The sequence below is a fragment of the Schistocerca piceifrons genome, chromosome 6 (genome assembly GCF_021461385.2).
Source record: "Schistocerca piceifrons isolate TAMUIC-IGC-003096 chromosome 6, iqSchPice1.1, whole genome shotgun sequence".
In the NCBI taxonomy this organism is placed as follows: Eukaryota; Metazoa; Arthropoda; class Insecta; order Orthoptera; family Acrididae; genus Schistocerca; species Schistocerca piceifrons.
In genome coordinates, this window is record NC_060143.1 from 340954311 (window position 1) to 340977416 (window position 23106).

At 36.8% G+C, this 23106-nt stretch overlaps 1 protein-coding gene across 9 annotated transcripts in view; it reads left to right on the plus strand.

The window, feature by feature from the left end:
• Nucleotides 1–22871, plus strand: part of LOC124802476 (proton-coupled amino acid transporter-like protein pathetic) — a 228545-nt gene extending 205674 nt beyond the window's left edge. For all 9 annotated transcript variants that reach the window (XM_047263283.1, XM_047263279.1, XM_047263282.1 and 6 more), the window contains 6 exons: nt 2994–3144; nt 4081–4287; nt 5429–5704; nt 12768–12949; nt 14901–15073; nt 19935–22871. In XM_047263283.1, coding sequence (XP_047119239.1) covers nt 2994–3144; nt 4081–4287; nt 5429–5704; nt 12768–12949; nt 14901–15073; nt 19935–20176 — 1231 coding nt within the window. In that variant the 3' untranslated portion in view covers nt 20177–22871. The remainder of the gene's footprint in view (nt 1–2993; nt 3145–4080; nt 4288–5428; nt 5705–12767; nt 12950–14900; nt 15074–19934) is intronic.
• The last annotated feature ends 235 nt before the right edge of the window (nt 22872–23106 follow it).

Consider the following 23106-nt stretch of genomic DNA (forward strand, 5'->3'; position numbering starts at 1 on the left):
ACACACAAGGAACACATGGCATGTGGTCAGAGGAACTTTCATTTGTCAGCGCCATCTCCTGTGGCAACAATGCATTTCCGGACACATGTTCATAGGACCTGTTTTCCTCTGTTTCCTGTCAGGAATCCATCCTTGTAGTTTCTCAGTTTTATTGATGTTCATCCTGTATATATTCACTCCCTCCTCAAGCAAATAGGCTGGGCCATTGCTTAGCAACCAGATCTTCTCAGCCAAATACCAGTATGCTGACAGTAGAGTAAGAATGTTCCCATTTGTGAATTTTGGGAAGGGGTATTTTCATTCAAGCCATTCATGGCACCTGCAGAGGCCTTTTTGTGTCAATTCTGAGCAGGGTGTGTGTAAAATGTTTTCCTCGGCACAAAAAAATGAAAGGATCACTTTTCTGAAACTCGTTATTTACTCCTGTTGCTATGCATAAGTTAAAAATTTGGCTCAAAGGTGCCTACACCATTCCTCTGAGTGGTGCAAAAGCATGGCAATCTGCGACATCACCCTTTGCCTCTGTGACACTTCAAGCAGCAAGGTGTTGACATTTTCAGTGAAAAGGACAGTGCTCAGAAGTATACGTATATGAGGTGTAAGGTTGGTTAATGAATTCACATTCTCACCAAATTACACCACAATTCTGCCCAGTGCCACTGAGGACATGTTGCACCTAGGGAAGGGTGTCACACTTGCTTGTACCCCATCTTGCCTTTTCTCTTCACAACTATGTGATGGAAGTCAGAACCACAGCATGCAGAGTTGAAAACAACCTTTTTTCTAATAAGTGGCTGAGGAAAACATTTCAGACACACCCCTGCTCAGGATAGACACGAAAAGGCCTCTGTAGGTACCATGAAGATCTTGAGTGAAAACACCGCTTTCCTAGGTACGTTTATTTTTGCACATTTCTTGGTAAAAAATGTGCAGTTTGCAGTGCTACGAGCAATGAGAATAAGTTCTTGACAACCGTGTCCTGGACAATTCAACCTTTTTGTTAGGACTTTATCGCCCTGCATCCCCACCGAACATGACCTCACCCCTTTGGAGTGTAGTGTGAGAATGTTTTTGCTCTGGTATATGGGGTGCAACCACCAAAGGACAGTTCAAAACCATTTGTCACAATATAACAAGATCCAAAGCAGGAAAGGTTGTTTTATGCTTCTTCATCCCTCCTTTCATAGAGAGGTGTGACATTGACACTTCCATGAATAAAATGGCAATGGGTCCCACTGAGATCCCCACAATTTGGCAGTTTGGCTACATCATCGATGTCACCTTTGCACATTCTTTGGGGATTTGAAAAGTGTCTCTGTACAGACACACCCATCCGTGCATTGCTATTCCCGTACAGTATAGGCAACCCTTTCAAAGCTCCTCTAATTTTGGTTGTGGCTAGCAGGTGGTGGTGTCAAGAGGGTTGCCTGTCCTGCTGGTGGATAGCGATAAGTGAATGGGTATCTATGTGCAGAGACTTTTGTAAAGTGCCGAAGAATGGTGCATGGGTGGCACCGAGGCTGTTGCCGAACAGGGGGGATCTTAGAGGGACCATTCGCATTTTATTCATAAATGTATAAACATCAAACCACCCCACCCCCCTCCCCCATGCAAAGACCATGTAAAAAGAAGAATGAGAGCATAAACACTGGTTTCCACCTTGAATCATGTTCAAATGTCGTCAAATGATTTTGAATGGACCCTAGTGCTTCCGCCCTGTATACAACAGCAAAAAATTGTGACATACTTAACTTCAAACGGATGAGATCACAGTCAGAGAGGGTACAACCCTACAATGTCTGTAGAGAAGGGATGAATTGTTTGGGAGGTGACAGCAGTGTCAAAGGTTGTCAAGAAAGTTGTGCTGTTGCATGTGACACTGCAAACTTTCATTTATGACCCCAGGATGTGTGAAAATGAATGCTCCAAGAGAAGGACTCGTTTCATTCATGACCTTTATGACACCTGAAAGCGTTTCATGTTGATTCTCAGCAGTGGGGTGACCAAAATGACTTCCTCGCCCATCCATAACAAAATCGCATGGTTTCAAGAGAAGGGGTGAGATGTGGGTAATGCGAAGTGTGACAGCCATCTCATGGAGTAACATGTCCATGGTGGTGTTGGGCAGAATTGTGGTGAAATTTGGTGGTAATGTGACATCATTTAACCTGCCTTACACCTTAACAAATGTGTGAGCACTGGCCTTCAATCTGAACATGTCTGGTCTGTAAGTATCTGTTTAGCCCCTAATGAAAATACTGGATCATAAGTATCAGGAAAATGATTAAATGTTTACTTGAAATCAAAGAGTAGCTACATGAATTTATATACCTCAAATTGAATTGGATATCACTGATAGTTGTATAGTTTTCGCAGATACCTAGGAACATATCTTTGCGCTGGTTGTGACATCTAAGCAGTATTTTTTTGACATAATTTCAACTGATACAGTCGTTATGCTAGCCATTAATATACAGTGTAAACAATCTGACTTTTGTATAATCCTGAGATTCAGAATGAAAACTGATTCAACTGGATTGTTGCCACAGTAATGGATTTGAGAGTTTTTTCTGTTGAGGATATTGTTTCACCTTCAGACTGGTACTGCATGAGACTGTGTGGCATTAGTACATGATCTACTAATAGTATAATTAATCAGATTGTGTGATACTGCTCTCTCTACACACAGACCAGCTTCTGTATGCACTGAAAAGGTGTAAAGAAATGCTTTTGGAGTGTCACACATAGATAAATATAATTTATGTTTTGTTCCACTGCACGTTAGTACAGGAGACTGTTGATTGATGTAACTGTGGACGTTTTTCAGCTGAGAAACTTTATTTTTGTAGTACATACAAACTTTAAATATTTCACAGATGTCATTTTTAATGTTTAGAACAAATGCTGCTTTATTTATAGTACTGTATGACATTTGATTTGGTATAATTTACTTTGGCATTTATTATCTGTTATATATATTTTTATTGTTTCAGTAATTTGGATACAATGATTCACTTACTGAAAGGAAATATAGGCACTGGAATTTTAGCTATGCCAGATGCATTTAGGAATGCTGGGCTTGTTGTGGGAACAATTGGGACTCTCTTGATGGGGGTGATCTGCACTCACTGTATGCACATGTTGGTAAGTGTTTTTGTCTTTGAGAACAATTCTTGTAATAACTGTTTTCTATTTTTATTCTTGTGGCACTACTTCATGATAAGAATCACCTCCCAAAGAAAATATTGGCATCTTATTCATTTCAGGGAGGTCTTCTTTGTGTTTTAGAGTAATAATTCACTGACTATACTTATTATTAACTGGATACGAGATGAAGTGGGCTACATAAGAACACATAAGCATTTGGTGCTGATGTTCCACAGCAAACAGGAGACAACAGGGTGGCAGAATAATTGTACCAACCAGTCATAATAATGTACCCTGCTTTAGTTTGAAGTTCTGACCACCAACCTTCAAAATGTATCACGGCTGTGTCTGAAAATCTGCCCCAGTCATTTATATGGCATGACATTTATGGCAAATGTAAGCTCCGGTTACAGTAGCAAGCATGTGTTTTTTGATTTCAAATTGGGTTTTTTACACTAATGTTTAAATGGGTTGCTGTAGTCCCATAGTAAAGGGGGCCGTCAGATCTGGTAATAATACAAGCCAGTAGATTACATTGGTCCATTTAATCCATTGTGTTTACTGTGTATATACAGTGTAAAAATGAAACTGTGGTTTTGGAGGCGTAGCAGTGTTTTATCTCATAATTTTGGATGGTACAATTGTTCAGTTGTCTTGGTCTCCACTCCTGACTATGCCACACATCTTTCAGAGACTTATGTCCCGTGGTTTCCTACCCCAAAGAATTCACTTTGGACCACTCCATCAATTGTCTTATTTTATCCAGGTCAGGGGTAAAAGTATGCACAGATAAATAATACTGCAATCAGGCTTCAGACTGTTTGGACAGCTCATAATTGTCTTAGAATATTCTTATCTGCTATAGTTTAAAACTCTCCTTAGATGGAGATATTTCATGTAAGGAATGCTTTACAAACAAACATTTTTCTGCAGGTGAAATGCTCTCATGAACTGTGCAGAAGGAATCAAGTACCATCGCTGGGATTTTCTGATGTAGTTGAAACTTCATTCCAAACAGGACCACAACCTCTTCGGAAGTATTCAAGTTATGCCAAAGTTATGATAAACGTTTTTCTGTGTATAACACAACTTGGGTTCTGCTGTGTGTACTTTGTATTTGTGGCAGCCAATTTGAGAGATGTAAGTAAGAGCTACGCATCTTATCCTCACACTACATGAAGTCTTTACCTGCTTTTATTTACATCATCACCATCATCATCATCATCTCTTCTGAAGTAAAAAACACATACAGTCCACACAAGCACAACTCACACATGAATGATCACTGTCTCTGGCCGCTGAGGCCACACCAGCCAGGCACAGTGGTCAAAATGCGTGTGTGCGCGTACATGTGGCTTGTGCGCGCGCACATACGTGTGTGTTTTCTACTTCAGGGGAAGGCCATTTTGCTGAAAGCTAAAATGTATAGTAGTCTTTAACTTTGGATGCTTTCACTCTCTGATGTCTTACAGAATAATATTTTAGGTAATTCAGCACTCAGGCAAAAAGTATACATTGCTCAAAAGAAAGTGGTTTAATGTATGGGGCTCATAGTTGCACATCTTGTAGACATTTGTTTGAAAGGTTAGGAATTCTTACAACAGCCTCATAGTACATTTCCTCAGTAATTAAATTTGTTCTCAACAATATGGACCAGTGTAAAAACAACAGTGACATTCATGATTATAATACCAGAGAGAAAGAAAGACACTGTGCTCTACTTAACCTATCTTTGGCACAGAAAGGGGTATAATATGCTGCTGTGAAACTTTTACATAAATTACCACATGAAATAAAATGTGTAACAGACAGCAGCAATAGTTTCAAAAATAAATTGAAATCATATCTCCTAGACAAATCATTTTATAACATAGATGAATTCTTGAATAGAAATAAATAAATCTACATGTATAATATATGCATTTTGTGCCACTTAAGGGAGTGGGGCAGGTAATAAAAATTTTTAAAGTTTTTTTTATTCTTGTGTGCATTTCATAATAATGGTTACTGCGAGACTGATCAATGGAACATGTAAATAACTAACTTCCAATGTTTTTTAAACTGTGTAGTGGTCATTTTTCTTTGTGTAGCAGGTAACAATTTCAAAACATCCAAAAATTAAAGTGATAATGTTGTAACCTCTTTTATTGTTTGCTACAAAAATATGAGGGATATGTATTATCAAAAATTATGTTGTAAAGTATTTCAAATTTAAGATACCGCTTTAGGAACAGTCCAAATAGTACATTCTTTTACTGATGAATTAAATAATTTGTTTCAGGTTATGTCGTATTACTTCAAGTGGCATCTAGGAATTGATGCGTATCTTCTACTATTATTGATTCCCATGATATTTCTAAACTGGGTGAAGAACTTGAAGTACCTCACACCAATATCATTGTTTGCTGCCATTGTTACCGTGACTGGCCTGGGAATTACATTCTTCTACATGCTACAAGGGCTACCTAGAACATCATCTGTCAAAGCATTTGCTACATGGAAACAACTGCCCCTTTACTTTGGAACTGCCATATATGCATTTGAAGGAATTGGTGTGGTGAGTATTTATTCATCATTTATGAGGGTAATAGACTGAAAGTGGGGCAGTAAAGATGGTATGAAAATCTTGCCTTCATCCCCTGTCCTGTCCCATCCCCTTGCTCATAATGAGAGTAAATTCTCTAGTTTGCTCCCTTCCTACTGAGATCTTCTGCCATATTAGATTTAGATTAGATTTACTTTCATTCCAATCGATCCATAGTGAGGAGGTCCTCCAGGATGTAGAACATGTCAGAAAAGCTATAATACATGACAAATATTTACAACTAAGACAAATATTTACAACTAAATCAAATAAGCTAATGTACCTTCCACACGTCCCAAGTGGAATGACCGTAATTTTTTTTTATGAACACTATATGAAAGGATCATTTTACAACACTCATTTACTAAGATCACATTAATGCTCTGAATTTAAAATTAAAAAAGTGTTTTTTATTTGTAAGGTAATAATCATATAATCGAACTACTACAGTTGGTTCTACTGAGAAATTAATCAAAGGAGTATGAAGGAGTTGGACACCAGTAAATCCTTTAGGCTTCTCTTAAACTGAATTTCATTGGTTGTTAAACTGTTTATGGCAGCTGGCAAGTTATTGAAAAAGTGTGTTCCTGAACAATGCACACCTTTTTGTACAGGAGTAAGTGACTTTAAATCTGTGTGAAGATTATTCTTATTTCTAGTATTGATTCCATGAACTGAGCTGTTGGTTTCAAAAAATGATATATTTTTAATGACAAATTTCACTAAGCAATAAATATATTAGGAAGTAGTAGTTAGTATCCCTAGTTCCCTAAACAGGCCTCTGCAGGATGTTCTTGAGTTACACCACATATAACTCTTATTGTACATTTTTGTGCCCAGAAAACTTTAGCTTGGCTTGATGAATTGCCCCAAAAAATAATCCCGTATGAAAGTAAGCATAGTATGCCAGCTTTTTCATTTTTATATCCCCTATGTCTGACAGAATTCGCATTGCAAATAGAGATTTGTTTAGATGCTTCCACAGTTCTGTGGTGTGGGTGTGCTCCTCCAAGTTGAATTTATTATCAAGCTGTAATCCCAAGAATTTAACTCTGTCCACTTCTCCTGTCTGCTTGTCATCATATGTTAGGCACATTCTCGTGGAACACCCTTTACAAGTTCTGAACTACATGTAATGTGTTTTTTCAAAGTTTAGTAACAAAGAACTGGTTAGGAACCAGTGATTAACGTCCACAAATATTTTATTAGCCAATCTTTCTAAGACTACAATTGATTTGCTACTTATTGCAATGTATGTTACTGATGAAAGTTCATTGATATACACGAGAAAAGGTAAGGGCCCTAAGATGGAACCTTGTGGTACTCTATATTTAATTAGTTCCCAGTTGGATGATGGCTGATAGGTTAGTACAAGTCTCTTTCCTAATAACACCCTTTGTTTCCTGCCATAGATATAAGATTTGAACCATTTTGCAGCATTTTGTGTTACACCATAATATTCTATTTTACTTAAAAGGATATTGTGATTTACACAATCAAATGCCATTGACAGATCACAAAATATACCAGTTGCCTGCAATTTTTTGTTTAGTGAATTAAGTACATTTTCACTGTAAGCATAGGTAGCCCTCTCAATATCAGAACCCTTTAGAAATCTAAACTGCAACTTTGACAGTATGTTATTTGTGATAAGATGGTTATAAAGCTGATTGTACATTACCATTTCTAAAATTTTTGAGAATGCTGTCAAAAGTGAAATTAGACACTATTTTGTTATCTCCCTTTTTAAACAGTGGCTTAACTTCAGCATATTTCAACCATTCAGGAAATATTCCACTGATAAACGACTAGTTACACAGAAAGCTTAATATGTTAACTCAGAATCACATTCTTTAATTAACTTTGTTGATATTTCATCATACTCACTAGACATTTTTGATTTTAAAGATTTCATGATGGACATTACTTCTGCTGGGGTAGTGAGGGTCACATTCATATTATGGAAGTTACTTGAAATGTCTGGTCTGAGGTATCCCATGGCAGCATCTACAGAACCTGACAACCCCATGTTTCCAGTAACAGTTGTCAAATGTTTGTTAAAAAGTTCTGCAACACTGTACATATCTGTCGCCAATGTATCACTTACTCTTAATGCTATTTGCCCCTCCTCATGTCTGGCTCTACTGGTCTTCTCCTTCACTATATCCCATATTGTCTTTATTTTGCTACATGATATGACTATCTTTTACTTGTTATATATTTGCTTTGATGTCCGTATTACAGTCTTTAATATTTTTCGGTATTTCTTGTAATGTGCTGTAGCATCAACCTCAGAACTGTTTTTGTTTTACATGATACCTCTATTCATTGAGTAATGCATGGCTTCTTTGTAGACTTTGCTCTAACCTTGGTTAGCTTTGTGGGAAAACAGTGTTCAAATAAGGTAAGCACTTTATTAGCAAAAGTGTTATATTTTTCATTCACTCCAGTGAATGTCTCTGAGGAGTGTCCTAAAAGAATCAATTTTTTCCTTATTTATTACCCTCTTGAGTTCAGATTTGACAGATTTTATATCCTGTCCAGTATTAACATTTAACAGAAGGAATTGCATTTCATGGTCTAAGGGGCCATTGACTACTGGTTTTGTAATATAATTTTGTTCATTAGACTGTTCTATAAAGATATTATCAATGGCTGTTTGTGAGCAATTGGCTACCCCAGTTGGGAACTTTACAGTGGGAATGAAGTTAAATGATAGTGTTACTAACTCATATAAGTTCTTATTGGGAGAGTCTTTAAGGGAATCTACATTGAAGTCACCAGCAACCACTATTTCTTTGTTTTTGGTTGTTAAATGGGCCAGTACAGCTTCAAGGTGGTTTATGAACAAATTAAAGTTACCTGCAGGTGCTTGATATACACTTAATATTATGAAGGCTTTTTTATAAACTTCCACTTCTGTTGCAAATGCTTCCATATGTTGCTCTAGGCAAAATTTATGAATGTCTTTGTTCTTAAATTTATGACAGTTCCTAATGCATGTGGCAACTCCTCCTTTCACCATCTCTGCTCTACAAAAGTGAGATGCTAACCTAAATTCTGTAACACTTAAAAGTTCTATAACAGTAGTCACATGATGTTCAGAGAGGCAGATTATGTCAGCTTGGTTTGAGGACTCTAATTCATCTATGCAGTTAATTAATTCATTAATTTTATTTCTCAGTCATCAAATATTTTGATGCAATAAAGATAGCTGACATTTCACATTGACTGAGTTAAAATTGGGTAGAGTTGAAATTTCTCCAGATTGTTGAAAATTCTTGACCAACAGCTATTTATGCTGATGTAATAAGCTAGAATTATGTTTTTGGGTTTCTTTCTCAAACTGAAGGTTTGTCTCAATCCTAACCTCTCTTAAAACTTAGTTTCTTTCTGTCCTCCCTACCCTAAAAAATGGTCTTTTCCAAACCCTTCCATTCCCTGTTGAGGTGAAGGCCATGCCTAGTATAATCCCACCTATTGAGATAATCAGCAGGAACCACACCAGTGTGTGAACCTGCACCCGACATAAGCAGCCAATCCAACTCCAAATTAACTCTCTTTACAGAAGAGTTCGAATGAGGTCAGTCATGGCGCCCAAGAACAGATACGAGCTATACTGTACCCAGGATCCCTGTCAGCACTGTTACCTGGCCCACCCACTGTAACCACGGTGTCATCCTTAGTGAAATCTTTGCAAAGTGACCCTAAATCCTCTGTCACCTGCTCCAGCACTAGGTTTAAAAAAAAATTGTGACCTGGTATTCTGATCCCAGTTCATCCTGCAAAAGTTGGTCAACACCTCTTTAATGGAAACCACCTAACAACAACACTTTCTTTCTCTTTACTGATTTCCCTATATTCTTACTTTTCAATTTGCTGCTGAAAGTTTGTTGTGCCCTGTCTACACCTGCAACTGCTTGAGGCTCACCAGCTTCTAACTGAGGCAACAGGTCAAGTCTATTTTCCACATTCACCACATAGCTGTCAGACAAAGTTCTAGGCCTGTTCCTCCTGTTGCCTGTTGCCACTTTCCACCTCTCTTTACCCTTCTCCCTCCTTAACATGTCAAAATCTCCCCTGGCCTTGTCTAATTCAGCCAGAAGGGTGGAAAATGTCCCCTCCTGTTCTAGCATCTTCCTATCTCTACTACATATCCTACAAAACCACTGATGAGTGTCATTTACTTCCCCTACTCCCATGCCACTACAGTCACCAACATGGAAAAAACTACAGCACCCGTCACACCAAAGGCCCGATCTAACAATTCTATGGCAGGTCAAACACTTTTCACTCATGCTAAACATAATAGTGTATTAAGAATAAGTCAGTTAAATTACAGATAAACTTGAAAATATGATTCTACAAATTTGGCGTGTACGCAACTGTATGTAAACAAAAACAAAGTGCAAAGTTTCTGAAACAATAACGTAAACTTTACACTACTTTTCGGAAGTGTGAGTTAAATAATGAAGAGGTATGCTACTGTTAAAGAGCTGGAGAGGGCAAGGAATAATTAAACAAAATTCTATACATTTGCTGCGACAAAACGTAAACAGAAAATACGACTAAAACCCGACTGTACGATCTTTTCGCGTTTTCTGCTATATTACGTGAAGAAAAATGAAACCTTTAATGGTATGTATAAAAAGCTCACTAATACATCTATTTACCACATAGCCAATACTAAACTAAATGTTGTTATAATCTAAAATGACTTATCTTTACGAGAACACCAAAACTCACGCTAGTCGCCTATCTGCAGGGCTTCTTATATACTGCAGAAACGTATGTAAAGATGGATTAAGAGAACTAAATTTCTCAGTAAAAAGGAGCAAAGGAGACCACTCATCGAACATAGAAGCGTTGAGTCATTGACAAAAGAAAAAGAAAACATGCTAGCTTTCGTCGATTATTCAATGCTTTTACTATTCAGTGAGTGGTCTTGTTACCTCTAAATTATTTACATTCTACAGTAACTTTTATATTCCCTTAAACTACCTGTTATCTAATATTCTTCTTTGTTATATTGTATCAACCGAGTGCTTTAATAATGAAAACAAAGCCTGTGCTACTGTCCCCCCAGGACTCTTGGTTATGGTAGGTAATCTTCTTATTCAGCATCCGTCTGCTTCATGGATTTTTTTCTCTGTTTTCTACAATTTCATCCATGTCATACAGTCATTTTCATTGCCTGTTGCACTGCTTCTACACTTATTCATCCTTCTATTCCCTGTGCAACTCTTCTCCACCAGCCACTTGTCATTAGCCATTTTGTATTTGCTTTCCACAAAAGTGATCATTACTCTGTATTTTGTCTTTTATTTCATTCATTTACACGCTTGTGATTGTTACTATATGAAGTAAGAGAATAAACACTATTACACATAGAAAATTATACAGCATTCACCAAAAGCTATGACATATTGTCAGCACAGAGGTGATTTCATTTTCAAAACCACAAACTGACATGAATTACTACCCCTACGAAATCTCAAATAGTTACAGAACAACAAAAATACACACTACTCTGTGGACATTCTTAAATTAAAGTCTGTTTATATGACAATAATATCTGAACAGCTTTTGGTAAAAGCTGTAATAGTATTGTGCAGTTAACATTTGAAGTGGTTGGAGCAGTGATTATGACAAACAGAGCAAGACAATTATTTTTACATAGTGCTTAAATACCCTGTAAACAAATAGACGACTGTGCAGATCAGAGCAAAATACTACAATATACTGGGAACTCCGAACCAGTGTTGAATATGATTTACTTACAGATTTGATAGATCATTGAAAGATGAAACCTCCTGCTTCTTTATAATTAAAATCAACCACAGCTAAAGTAATTGCAATAACTGATAGTATGCTTTCAGATGATTGTTGCCTGGAGGTTTCCAAATCATAGATAATGTTGACATGCTTTTAGATTCTTGTGTACAGTATCATGCAGAAAAGGATAATGATAATAAACGTTTGTGTGTAACATGTGTCACAATTTCTGCTTTTGACCAGAATTTGAAGCAATGTGGATCAAAATTTGTGGTGTTACTTCATGATTGTAGATGGAAACATAGATTGATCATAACATTTTTTGAGATACAGAATGGAGTTTTGAAAAAAGTAAAACATGTTTGAAAGAAAAAATGTCTCTCAATTTTTTTAAAAAAAAAGTTGAACAATAACAAGGGCCAACTGTACAACTCTCCTTGACCTTATGAACTAATATTTGCATTTTTAATGTTCATCTGTGTGCTAGGTGACACTTTTTTTCCCCACAAGAGCCAAATTGCTGCAATTGGAACACAAATTATTAGCTAATGTAGCATATTCACCAAAATCATCTCCAGCTTTCCCCATTCATCATTCTTAGTTCCTGGCTAGATGACACAAATTCTCACTGACCGACTGTGGTATTGACATTATGATGAGTATTTTACAGGCCTTGACAATCATTACATTCTCAAGTTAGTTCGTAGTGCTGATGAGGTAACACACAAAATACTTTCTCATACATTTTTACATACTTATTGATAACCTTCCATACATTGTTACTCTTTGGTGTGAAACACTGTATCACTTTGTAAAATGATGTGTAATAGATTCAGTAGTTCAGCTGACCGCAGTGCTTTTCCTCTGAACATTGGGCATTTTCATTTGGCATTTCAGTGTGGGTATCCTCCTCCTCACCCCCCCCCCCCCCCCCTCCTGCTCCTGCACGTGTGCGCGCACGCACACACACACACACACACACACACACACACACACACACACACACACACTCGAACACACAGTATTTCAATCAAGTGTACTTGATGATCTTCCTATGTTCTTATTTCATTTTTGTGGTCTTGTGAGATGATGGTATAGATTAATAATCTCGCACAATACTCCAATAAAAGGTGTAAGCTGTTATGTATTTGCACAATTCTGTAAGCTGTTATGTATTTGCACAATTCTGTAAGCCGTTATGTATTTGCACAATTCAAATAATTGTTTTCAAAAATCATGTTTGTATTGCTTATTTTTTCAGGTCCTTCCTCTGGAAAACAACATGAAAACCCCTCAGGATTTTGGTGGATGGACTGGAGTTCTAAATACAGGAATGGTTATTGTAGCAGCTTTGTACACATCAGTTGGATTTTTTGGGTACCTAAAGTATGGAGAAAAAGTTAAATTGGGAAGCATCACTTTGAATCTGCCACAAAGGGATTTGTAAGTTATTTTACATCAGATTTGAAAATAGAAATATGCTTGAATCCTACTATACATTGGCTGGCAGATTGTTGTATAGACATATTGTGAAAAAAAATTATAAGGAATGTAGAGCTCTTCAAATGTCTGTTCTATAATCATATTATTAGTATAACAATATTATGTAAAGGAAATTTGCTACTCGCCACATAGTGGAGATGCTGACTCGCAGATAGGCACAATAAAAAGACTGTCACAAATAAAGCTTTGAGCCATTAAGGCCTTTGTCAACAATGGATGTAGACACACACACACACACACACACACACACACACAAAAAAAACTGCAGTCTCAGGCAGGCAACTGAAACCACACTGTGAGCAGCAGCACCAGTGTGTGATGGGAGTGGCAACTGGGTGGGGGTAAGGAAGAAGCTGGTGTGGGGAGGGGGAAGGATAGTATTTTGGAGGTGGTGAACAGTGAAGTGCTGCAGGTTAGGTGGTGGTCAGGGGAGAGGTGGCGAGGAGGGTGGGGGTAGCGAAAAAGGAGAGAAGTGAAAAGACTGGGTGTGGTAATGGAGTGATGGGTCTTTGTAGTGCTGGAATAGGAACAGGGAAGGGGCTGGATTGGCGAGGACAGTCACTAAAGAAGGTTGAGACTAGGAGGGTTACAGGAACATAGGATGTATTGCAGGGAAAGTTCCCATCTGCACAATTCAGAAAACCTGGTGTTGGTGGGAAGGATACATATGGCACAGGCTGTGAAGTAGTCATTGGAATGAAGGATGTCATGTTTGCCAGCATGTACAGCAACAGGGTGATCCATTTTTTTGTGGCCACAGTTTGTCAATGGTTGTCATGCCCACACAGAATGCAGCACAGTGGTTGCAGCTTATCTACTAGATCACATGATGAAAGATGTCATTAATGAATCTGAACCTGTGAAACCAGCCATGATCTACAAACTAAGCTGCAACCACTGTGCTGCATTCTATGTGGGCATGACAACCATCGACAAACTGTGGCCACAAAACAAGTGGACCACCCTGTTACTGAACACGCTGCCAAACATGACATCCTTCATTTCAATGACTGCTTCACAGCCTGTACCATGTGGATCCTTCTCACCAACACAAGCTTTTCTGAATTGCACAGTTGGGAACCCCTTCCCTGTTCCCATTCCAGCACCGGACATCCATCATTCCATCATCATACCCAGTCTTTTTACGTCTCTCTTTTTTCGCTACTTTCTCCCTCTCCCCACCTCTCTCCTGCCTGTTGTGTAACCTGCAGCACTTCACTGTCCACCATCTCCACCATACTGTCCCTCCACCTCCCCGCCCCAGCCTCCTCCTTACCCCCACCCAGTCGCCACTCCCGTCATACACTGGTGCTGCTGCTTGCAGTGTGGTTTCAGTTGCCTGAGACTGCAGTTGTGTGTGTGTGTGTGTGTGTGTGTGTGTGTGTGTGTGTGTATACACCTGTTGTTGAAAAAAGCATTAATAGCCAAAAGCTTTATTTGTGACAGTCTTTTCATTGTGCCTATCTACGAGTCAGCATCTCCGCTATATGGTGAGTAGCAACTTTCCTTTTCATAATATTGTTACATTCCATCCTGGATTTTCTATTGTTAGTATAACTTATAAATAAAGAGGTAAAAGGGTTCTGTATAAAAATTTTTGCTACAGTATAGTTTAGGTATTACAGGATCCTTAACACTTATTGCCAGATTTGTTCAAGCAAAGATGTTTACTGCAAACAGCACTCTACAGAACTAGTAGCAACCCAAATATTTTGTGATACTGTAGCAAGTGTGAACTAGTCTCGTAATGACATCCATAAAGTGATTTCTCTTAGTTTCCAGAATAACTGGGTCCAACTTCAAATAATACAAGCTGTTTTACTATCCACCAATATCTGTGTTTTATTTATATACATTTCTCTTTTTGACACACAGTGTTTGTATGTTCCAGGTTGGCACAGTCAGTGCGACTGATGATGGCAGTTGCCATTTTCTTCTCCTATGGTTTGCAGTTTTATGTTCCAATGAGTATTATATGGCCTTTGATTCGACCTCGGCTGGAAACAGAGAGAGCACAAATGCTGGGAGAGTATATTTTACGCACAGTGTTAGTTATTTTCACTTGTAAGTACATTCTTATTATTTCTATTGTGTGGTTGTGTTCAGATTAATATAGCCAGTAAGACAGTAATGCTCATAGAAATATGCTGCGATTCTGCTATAAGTTAGCTGGCAAATTGTAATGATAGGTAAGGATAAAGAACAGCACCAGCTGCATAGTAATGCAAAAATGTGATTGTGTTTCAAACTTAAGTACCCAGGGGATCTTTCAGCAGGTGGGAAAAACAGATGAGGGAGCAAAATTTGTGAATTAGCTGTTATTTTAATTTTTGTTGTTTGGTCCTTAAAAACACTGAATGGGAGAACCACTTAGGATCTTTGAACAAATAGATTTTGTTGTCTGAGGTCAGTTGTATCTGTCTGTGCACTTGCACTTTCATGCTAGTGAGACACATTTTTTTATCTGTCTTCATCTGATGTACATTTCATTTTCAGTTGCATACACTACAATGTATTTGTATCTGTAAGGTAATGTCACAGAATAATTTTATGGTCTGTCAGGTTTGCTTCATGAGACAAGATCTTCAGCTATAACCATAGTACCATGGTTAATGATTGTTAAAATAGCTATATAATGATGGTTAAAATTAACCATCATTAACCATGGTACTATGGTTATAGCTGAAGATCTTATGCACTCTAATTGACTGCTGCTATTACACTGTGCAACAAAAAAATAATTTTTGAATGTTTCGAGCACTTCATGAGGCAATTCATACTAATTTTGGGTTGAGAAAAACAAATATGACAGTGAAAATTTGTTATTAGCTCTAGTTTGTATGGTATACACAAGGTGGAAATATTACATATTAACGGATTGAGAGAAAAGGATACATTTTAATTACATACATGCTAACAACAATGAAAGTGCATTGGATTTTTTTCAACTGGTAATTACATGCTAAGAGTTATAAATTGCTGGAAAAATACTTTGCAGATGGTAGTGTCTGAAGAGAATCATGTGGTGGCCTATGGACTTCGTCGTCTTTTAGCTTGCCTCTTGTAATGGAGTTCTGTAGAATCCCTACATAAAGACCAAGAGTGATCTGCAAGCATTACTCCATTCCAATGGCCCTGATATCTTTGTTCCATAACAGAAATGTCCTGATGGAATCTCTCACCATGTTCATCACTAACAGCTCCACAACTAGGAGGGAAAAAGTCTAGGTGAGAGTGGAGAAAATGGATCTTAAGGGACATGTTGCATCCAAGGTTACAGTATTTTTGCAGGAGCACTGACACCAAATGCTTGTAGTTGTCATCTCTTTTGTTGCCTAAAAATCTATGAACAACACTCTTGAAGACTTCCCAAGCTTCCTTTTCTTTCCCCTCCAAAACTTGGTCAAATGCAGGATCGTTTACAAGTTCTGTTATTTGTGGTCCGACAAAAATGCCTTCCTTAACTTTTGCGTCACTTAATTTCGAAAATTTCCCTTTTATGTACTTAAAGGCCTGTCTTTCTAGGTTCATAGCTTTGACAAAGTTTTTCATCAAACCGAGCTTGATATGCAGGGGTGGAAGAAGAACGTCTTTTGGGTCCACAAGAGGCTTGGCAACAACATTTTTCTCGCTAGGGTGAAGATTTCTTGCAGGCCAGTCTTCTTTAATATAATGCAATTTCCTATCTCTACTGTCCCACATACATAAGAAGCAACAATGCTTTGTGTAACCCAGTTGCATTCCTAAGAGTATGGCAGTGACTTTTAGATCACCACAGATTTTCCATTTGTGTTCATGATATTTAATTGAGTCCAAGAGAGCTGTCATATTTGCATATGTCTCCTTCATGTGAACAGCATGACCAACAGGAATAAATGAAAGAAGGTTCCTGTTGTGAAGTAACACAGCTTTCAAACTAAGCTTGGAGAAGTCTATGAATAGCCTCCATTCAGTTTGATCATGGTTCAAATTCAAAGATTTCATCAAGCCATTAATGTAGCAGCAAACAACAAGGTTATTTTTCTTCTTAAAAAAGGGAAGCAGTTCCATGTGACATTTTCTGTACTGTGAGATTCTCACATAACTTTGGAGAAAATTCCATTGCTGTAGTCGAGACCCAAGAATTTCTGCATTCTCCTTTGACAGGCCAAGGTCTTTAATGGGATCACTCAATTCTGCTTGACTCAGTCTGTGGGGTTTTATCATCTTTTCCCTCAAAATCATGGTCATGGGATGTGGAAGGCTTGTTTGGTTCTTCTTTTTCCACACTGTCTTCATTTTCTACTTCAAACACACAATTTTCGTGTGCAGTAGGAACTGGTAAACTATCCGAATGTGGAATGGGTCAAATAGTAGGTGGAAGATTTGGATACTGAACTGTTCTTCTTTTCTTCATAGACAATCCTGCCTTTATAGGCAGTCATCTGTATCCCGCCAAATTATAGGCACAGCGAAAGCCATAGATCGTTTCTTCTTTTTCAGCCATTCTCGCAGTGTAACTGAACATGCATTGCAACATTTATGTGGAGCCCAAGACTGGTCCCCTACTTTCATACCGAAATAATACTGATAGGCAGTCTTTACAAGAGGCATCAGATTGCATTTATGTGAGGAAAATGTTATTTCACCACAAATATAACAAAAGTTATTCACCATATTTACACATTTTTGTGGCATTTTTACAAATTTTACACTAAAAAAAGCACTCATGAATCAGGAATTTTGCATTAATTTGAGTAAAAACTACATGTAATTCACAGTCACAGCAACAGTATCTATGTTTATGACTTACAAACAGCTGAAGAGCATTTGTGTTTTGTTATTTCACAGGTGTGCCACCCCCCCCCCCCCAAAAAAAAAAAAAAAAAAATCCCCCATAATTTAAAATTTTCACTCCAAAGAATGAAATGTCACTTTATCTGAGACCTAATCTGTAATTTTTATGGTGATTTTTGAATTCAGCAGATGGAAATACATGTAAATTTACTATTTTTAAGCCCGAAACATTTTCATTGATGCCAAGTGTTACCAAAGGGAGCCATGTTTATCATGTCATGTAAATATTCTGTACACAGTGTTGCATAGAGAGATCCATTATATGTAACTCTCACTGTTCAACAAAAACAGTTTGCTAATAAGCACAGTGTAATGAAATTAACTGGGTCACTGTCACTGTTTCCAATTTTGGCTGTGTGTGGGCTTTTCAATATGTTGTCGAAACATGATACACAGCTCCAAGGCAATTTCAGCCTTTTCCACTGTTTTCAGACCGTCAAAGTTGTGAATTATGTTGTTATTTCCAGGCAATCTATTTGTCATATTGTGTACATTTTATGACCAGTTACTGTAAATCTGTGATTGAATGACAAGAAATAATTTTCAATCTTTATTGGATTGCAAACTAAATTAATAATTAAGCTTTACAGTGAAGTTAATTACTGAATTAAAAATTAGATTGACAGTTACAGGAAAAGTAATCCAACAAGCAAAAGTACAATAGTAGAGGAAGACTCAAATAATGATTTTGGTAACACCAATAACATTTTCAAGGCCTATGACCACTTCAGAAATCCAGTTTGTATCCAGAATGAGATTTTCACTCTGCAGCGGAGTGTGCGCTGATATGAAACTTCCTGGCAGATTAAAACTGTGTGCCCGACCAAGACTCGAACTCGGGACCTTTGCCTTTCGCGGGCAAGTGCTCTACCAACTGAGCTACCGAAGCACGACTCACACCCGGTACCCACAGCCTTACTTCTGCCAGTACCTCATCTTCTACCTTCCAAACTTTACAGAAGCTCTCCTGCGAACCTTGCTTTCTTTCAGGAGTGCTAGTTCTGCAAGGTTCGCAGGAGAGCTTCTGTAAAGTTTGGAAGGTAGGAGACGAGGTACTGGCAGAATTAAGGCTGTGGGTACCGGGCGTGAGTCGTGCTTCGGTAGCTCAGTTGGTAGAGCACTTGCCCGCGAAAGGCAAAGGTCCCGAGTTCGAGTCTCGGTCGGGTACCCAGTTTTAATCTGCCAGGAAGTTTCATCCAGTTTGTATGTTATGTAATGGTTTACAACAAACATTTTCTTACCCCAGTTACTACAATTTTCTGTTCAGGATCACTCTTACGTACTGTGTCACAGAATTGGCTGTACATTCCTGTCTTACTAAACGTAAATGGACACCCATCATAGTGTCATGTTCTCCTTCTTATATCATTCATGCTACATGCATGTTCAGTTGGGAGTAAAAGTTAACTCATTACAGTCGTTAGTAGATAGTCAAAATATAATCCCACTTTCTACAAATAACCCAGTGTAATGTAAACCACAACCAGAGTTGTATGGAGTGACAATTTGCAAACTCAACAGAAGTACTAGCAATGGAAATGTTTCATGATACTAGATCCTACATAACCTGTATTCTATAGTGGCCTCGATGATTCCCCTTGGTTTTTCACTGTAAGTAGACTTACCTTCAGATAATATCAGCTCTCTTTCTGTGCTTCACTCTACTTCCCCTCTTCCCCTCTCTACTTCCCCAACTCTGTATAAGAAGATAGGAAAGAAATTTTTGCTATTGTATTAAATGGCTCTGTGATGTAACATTAGTTAAAGAAATATAACCCAAAATTGATGAGATAAGAAGGATGAACAAACTTATGATACAAACAAAAGAAAGTGAGAATCAAGACACCAATAACACTAAACATGAATAACTTGTGTTCCATCTTTTCTTCCTTTAAATGAATAAAATATTGTTATTTTAATGTTTTTACATTTATGTTGTATTGTGACTGTATATTGGCCCCTGCAGCATGTAATGTGTACAGGTTATAAGCTAAAATGAAATGGTTTCATGTGAAATTTCATCTCCAAAATGAATGAACATCTAGTTGCATATGTGAAGAAATTGAAATGTATCTGTTTCCTTTTCCAGTTTGCCTCGCTATTGCTATTCCAAATCTTGGAGCTGTCATCTCGTTGGTCGGTGCAGTCAGCAGTTCCACATTAGCCCTCATATTTCCTCCTCTGATAGAGATTCTTACCTTTTGGCATGATGATCTTGGAAGATATAACTGGATACTCTGTAAAGATATCTGCATTATGATATTTGGTGTCTGTGGCTTTATGTTTGGGTCATATGTTAGTATTGCCAACATAATTTCACCAGAAGAATGAATAGTCTTCCAGTCACAAATTATCATCATGATATACCACAATTATACAACAGAAAAACTAATTTGTTGTCATAAAGCAAATATAAATTTGTTTTGGAACAAATTCACCTCTGTTGTAATAAGTTTACAGATGTTAATATTGTGCAGTTTTATACACTTCATGGAGTTTTATTGATATCATACGGTACTATGAAAAAACATTTAGATATTTTATAAGGAAGTTTACTGTACAAAGGAAGTTTATTTTTGTAACACCACATTTTTCCGGAAAAAATGTGGTTGTTGTTGATACTTGAACATATTTATTATTTATTTTTGTTTACTTGTCTATGGCAATGTAAATTGTAAATACTTTGTGTATATTAATATGTTGCCCTGTTTTAATTTCAATATTACTTCTTCGATGACAACTTTAACAAATGTAAAATGTATGTGATAAAATGGTTTTTAGGAAAATAATGCTTCTAAGAATATATTTCTGTTCAGAATATACTGACAGATTATTTCTTGCATAAGATAGCAAGACTTTTCTGTATCTTCCAAAGACCTGTGATATTACTGACAAGATTACATTAACTTATTTTGTAATGAGCTTTCAAGTTCAGGGTATGTTAGTAGCACATTGATGAGACAAAGAACATTTGGCCACAATTAAAAAAAATATTGACACTTTTATTTCAAAAATAGAATAGTGAATGTGAATACTGAATGTAAGAGGAACAGATGAAAATGAGCTTCCATGTGTTACAATAACAACTGTCAGATTAGCTATGATACTAATGGAACCAGTTGCCTTTTTATGGTAATAGTGATTATATGTGACTTCAAAGAACACAGTTTTGCATAATAAATGCCAAAGATATTTGTGTTATTTTATGGTGCAGTTAATGCAAAAAATGTACAAATGAGCAATGCTAATTTGTATATCTGAATCTATTGTTCAGCTGTAATTATCTGAAAATGCACAAATCGATGCTTGATGTATGGCACATGTACATAAGTATATGTTATAATGTGTACACCTAACTTGCAATAGCAAACTGTAGATACGCACAGCTAAATTGTGAATCTTATCATAATTATGTATTTATTAATGAGCTGTACATCTGAAGAGACATGCCAACAAGAGATGTAAGAGCATAGACACTGTTTGTGCTGTAAATGTTTCATTGTCAAGGAGCTGTATGCACGATGTCTCTTAAGTATATAATGACTTTCTCTGTGGAGAAAATTATTTTAAAACAAAATACTGCCTTTTGCCAGTAAGTATTATTTTAACTTAATTTTTTATGTTTTGTAATTTATGTATTATTTATGCATGTTTTACATGTACTTTTTGTGGTGCTCCATTGTATAGCCAAGATGATCAAAAAGTCAGTAATAGCATTTTTTTTTAATGTTCAAGATTTGGAACAGCATTTCTCCACCACACTGTATTTAGCCTGCAAAATTTGAATAATAGGTTATTAACTCATTCTGTTTTATCAGTGTGGGCTTGGAGGAAATGGCTATGTATGTGTCTTAAATGAATTATTGCACAACAACAGATAATTATCATTGAGCTTGGAAAAAGCTAAATAAACTGACAATAATTTGTGAAAAGCTTATTTATTTACAAACATGGCCCTATCTAATCAACCACCACTAGTAGCAAGAAGCAAAAGACTATACAAATGTTCTTTCATGTTAATAGATATATAATTTTTAATAATGGAAATGTTATCTACATTTGTGTGACGTTACATACCCACAGAAATTATAGAATTATTATTTTGTGTTTCATTTGCTGTCAATGCAGTCAGAGATCAAATTTTCTTTCAATCTCAAGAAGGTTAGCTGATTTTTGCATAAATGATAATCTTAACTCTGCAAGGAAGTATAACGATAACTTCATTTAATGTAATGTGCCTTTTGGCATAATAATGGCAAAGTAAATCTATTGTGGATATAGAAACAGTAGTGCACATGTAGTAACAAAACTTATGTACTTTTATTACAAGTTAATGTTTAACTCTCATGCAATCATTTCTATCAGCAACAGTATAGCTAATATTGTTCAAATTTCATCATTTTTGGAACCAGTGACAATTGTATGAATGTTAATAGCATTTTTACTTCGAGGTAAAGGAGTGTTATATTCAGAACTACCCTACAAATTAGTTGCATAATGCAGGTGTGCATGCATTTACAAAATCACACACACACACACACACACACACACACACACACACACACACACACACACACACACAGTTTAACAGAGGAATAAGGTAAATATGAAAAATATATACTTTATATGGATTTCTCTTTATAACCAGAGATGTGGTTTTTCTGATTGATCTGAAATCTGATAAATTCTGTTATAAAGTATGCCTAGCTCTTCGTAACTTATTACAATATCAAATGATAGAATTTAAATGTTTTTTAGAAATTTTTTGAAGTTTTATGGAAATTACATACACAGATACAGTAATGATTGAAAGCAAGAAGACAGTAAAGTGTTTATTGTTTTAGAGGTATGTTGATAAAAACAGTTGTGCACAAGAGCAAATGCTGATTGTATCTTCTGATTTTCTGTCACATTACAATAATTCATGTCACATTACAATTCCTGTCATAAAAATAATGAACATGACAATAAAGGACAATAAATTATGCATCACTGAAACTTTAAAAGAAGTTTGTGAATACTAGAATTACTGTGTTGCTTGCATTTACCCTCCCCAAACAAAAACAGCATTTGATTTTGAGAAGCTCTCAATTTTATTTGCAGTTGTGGAACTACTGCTGCTCTTAAGGTCACTCAGCAACTTGCATGAGGACTGAAATGTACACATACCAAACTGAATTTGACAGGTGGAGTATGCTTTTTTGCTCTGATTACAACAACAACTCATGAGGGCATGGGTTATAAAACTGTGTGGAAGTGTC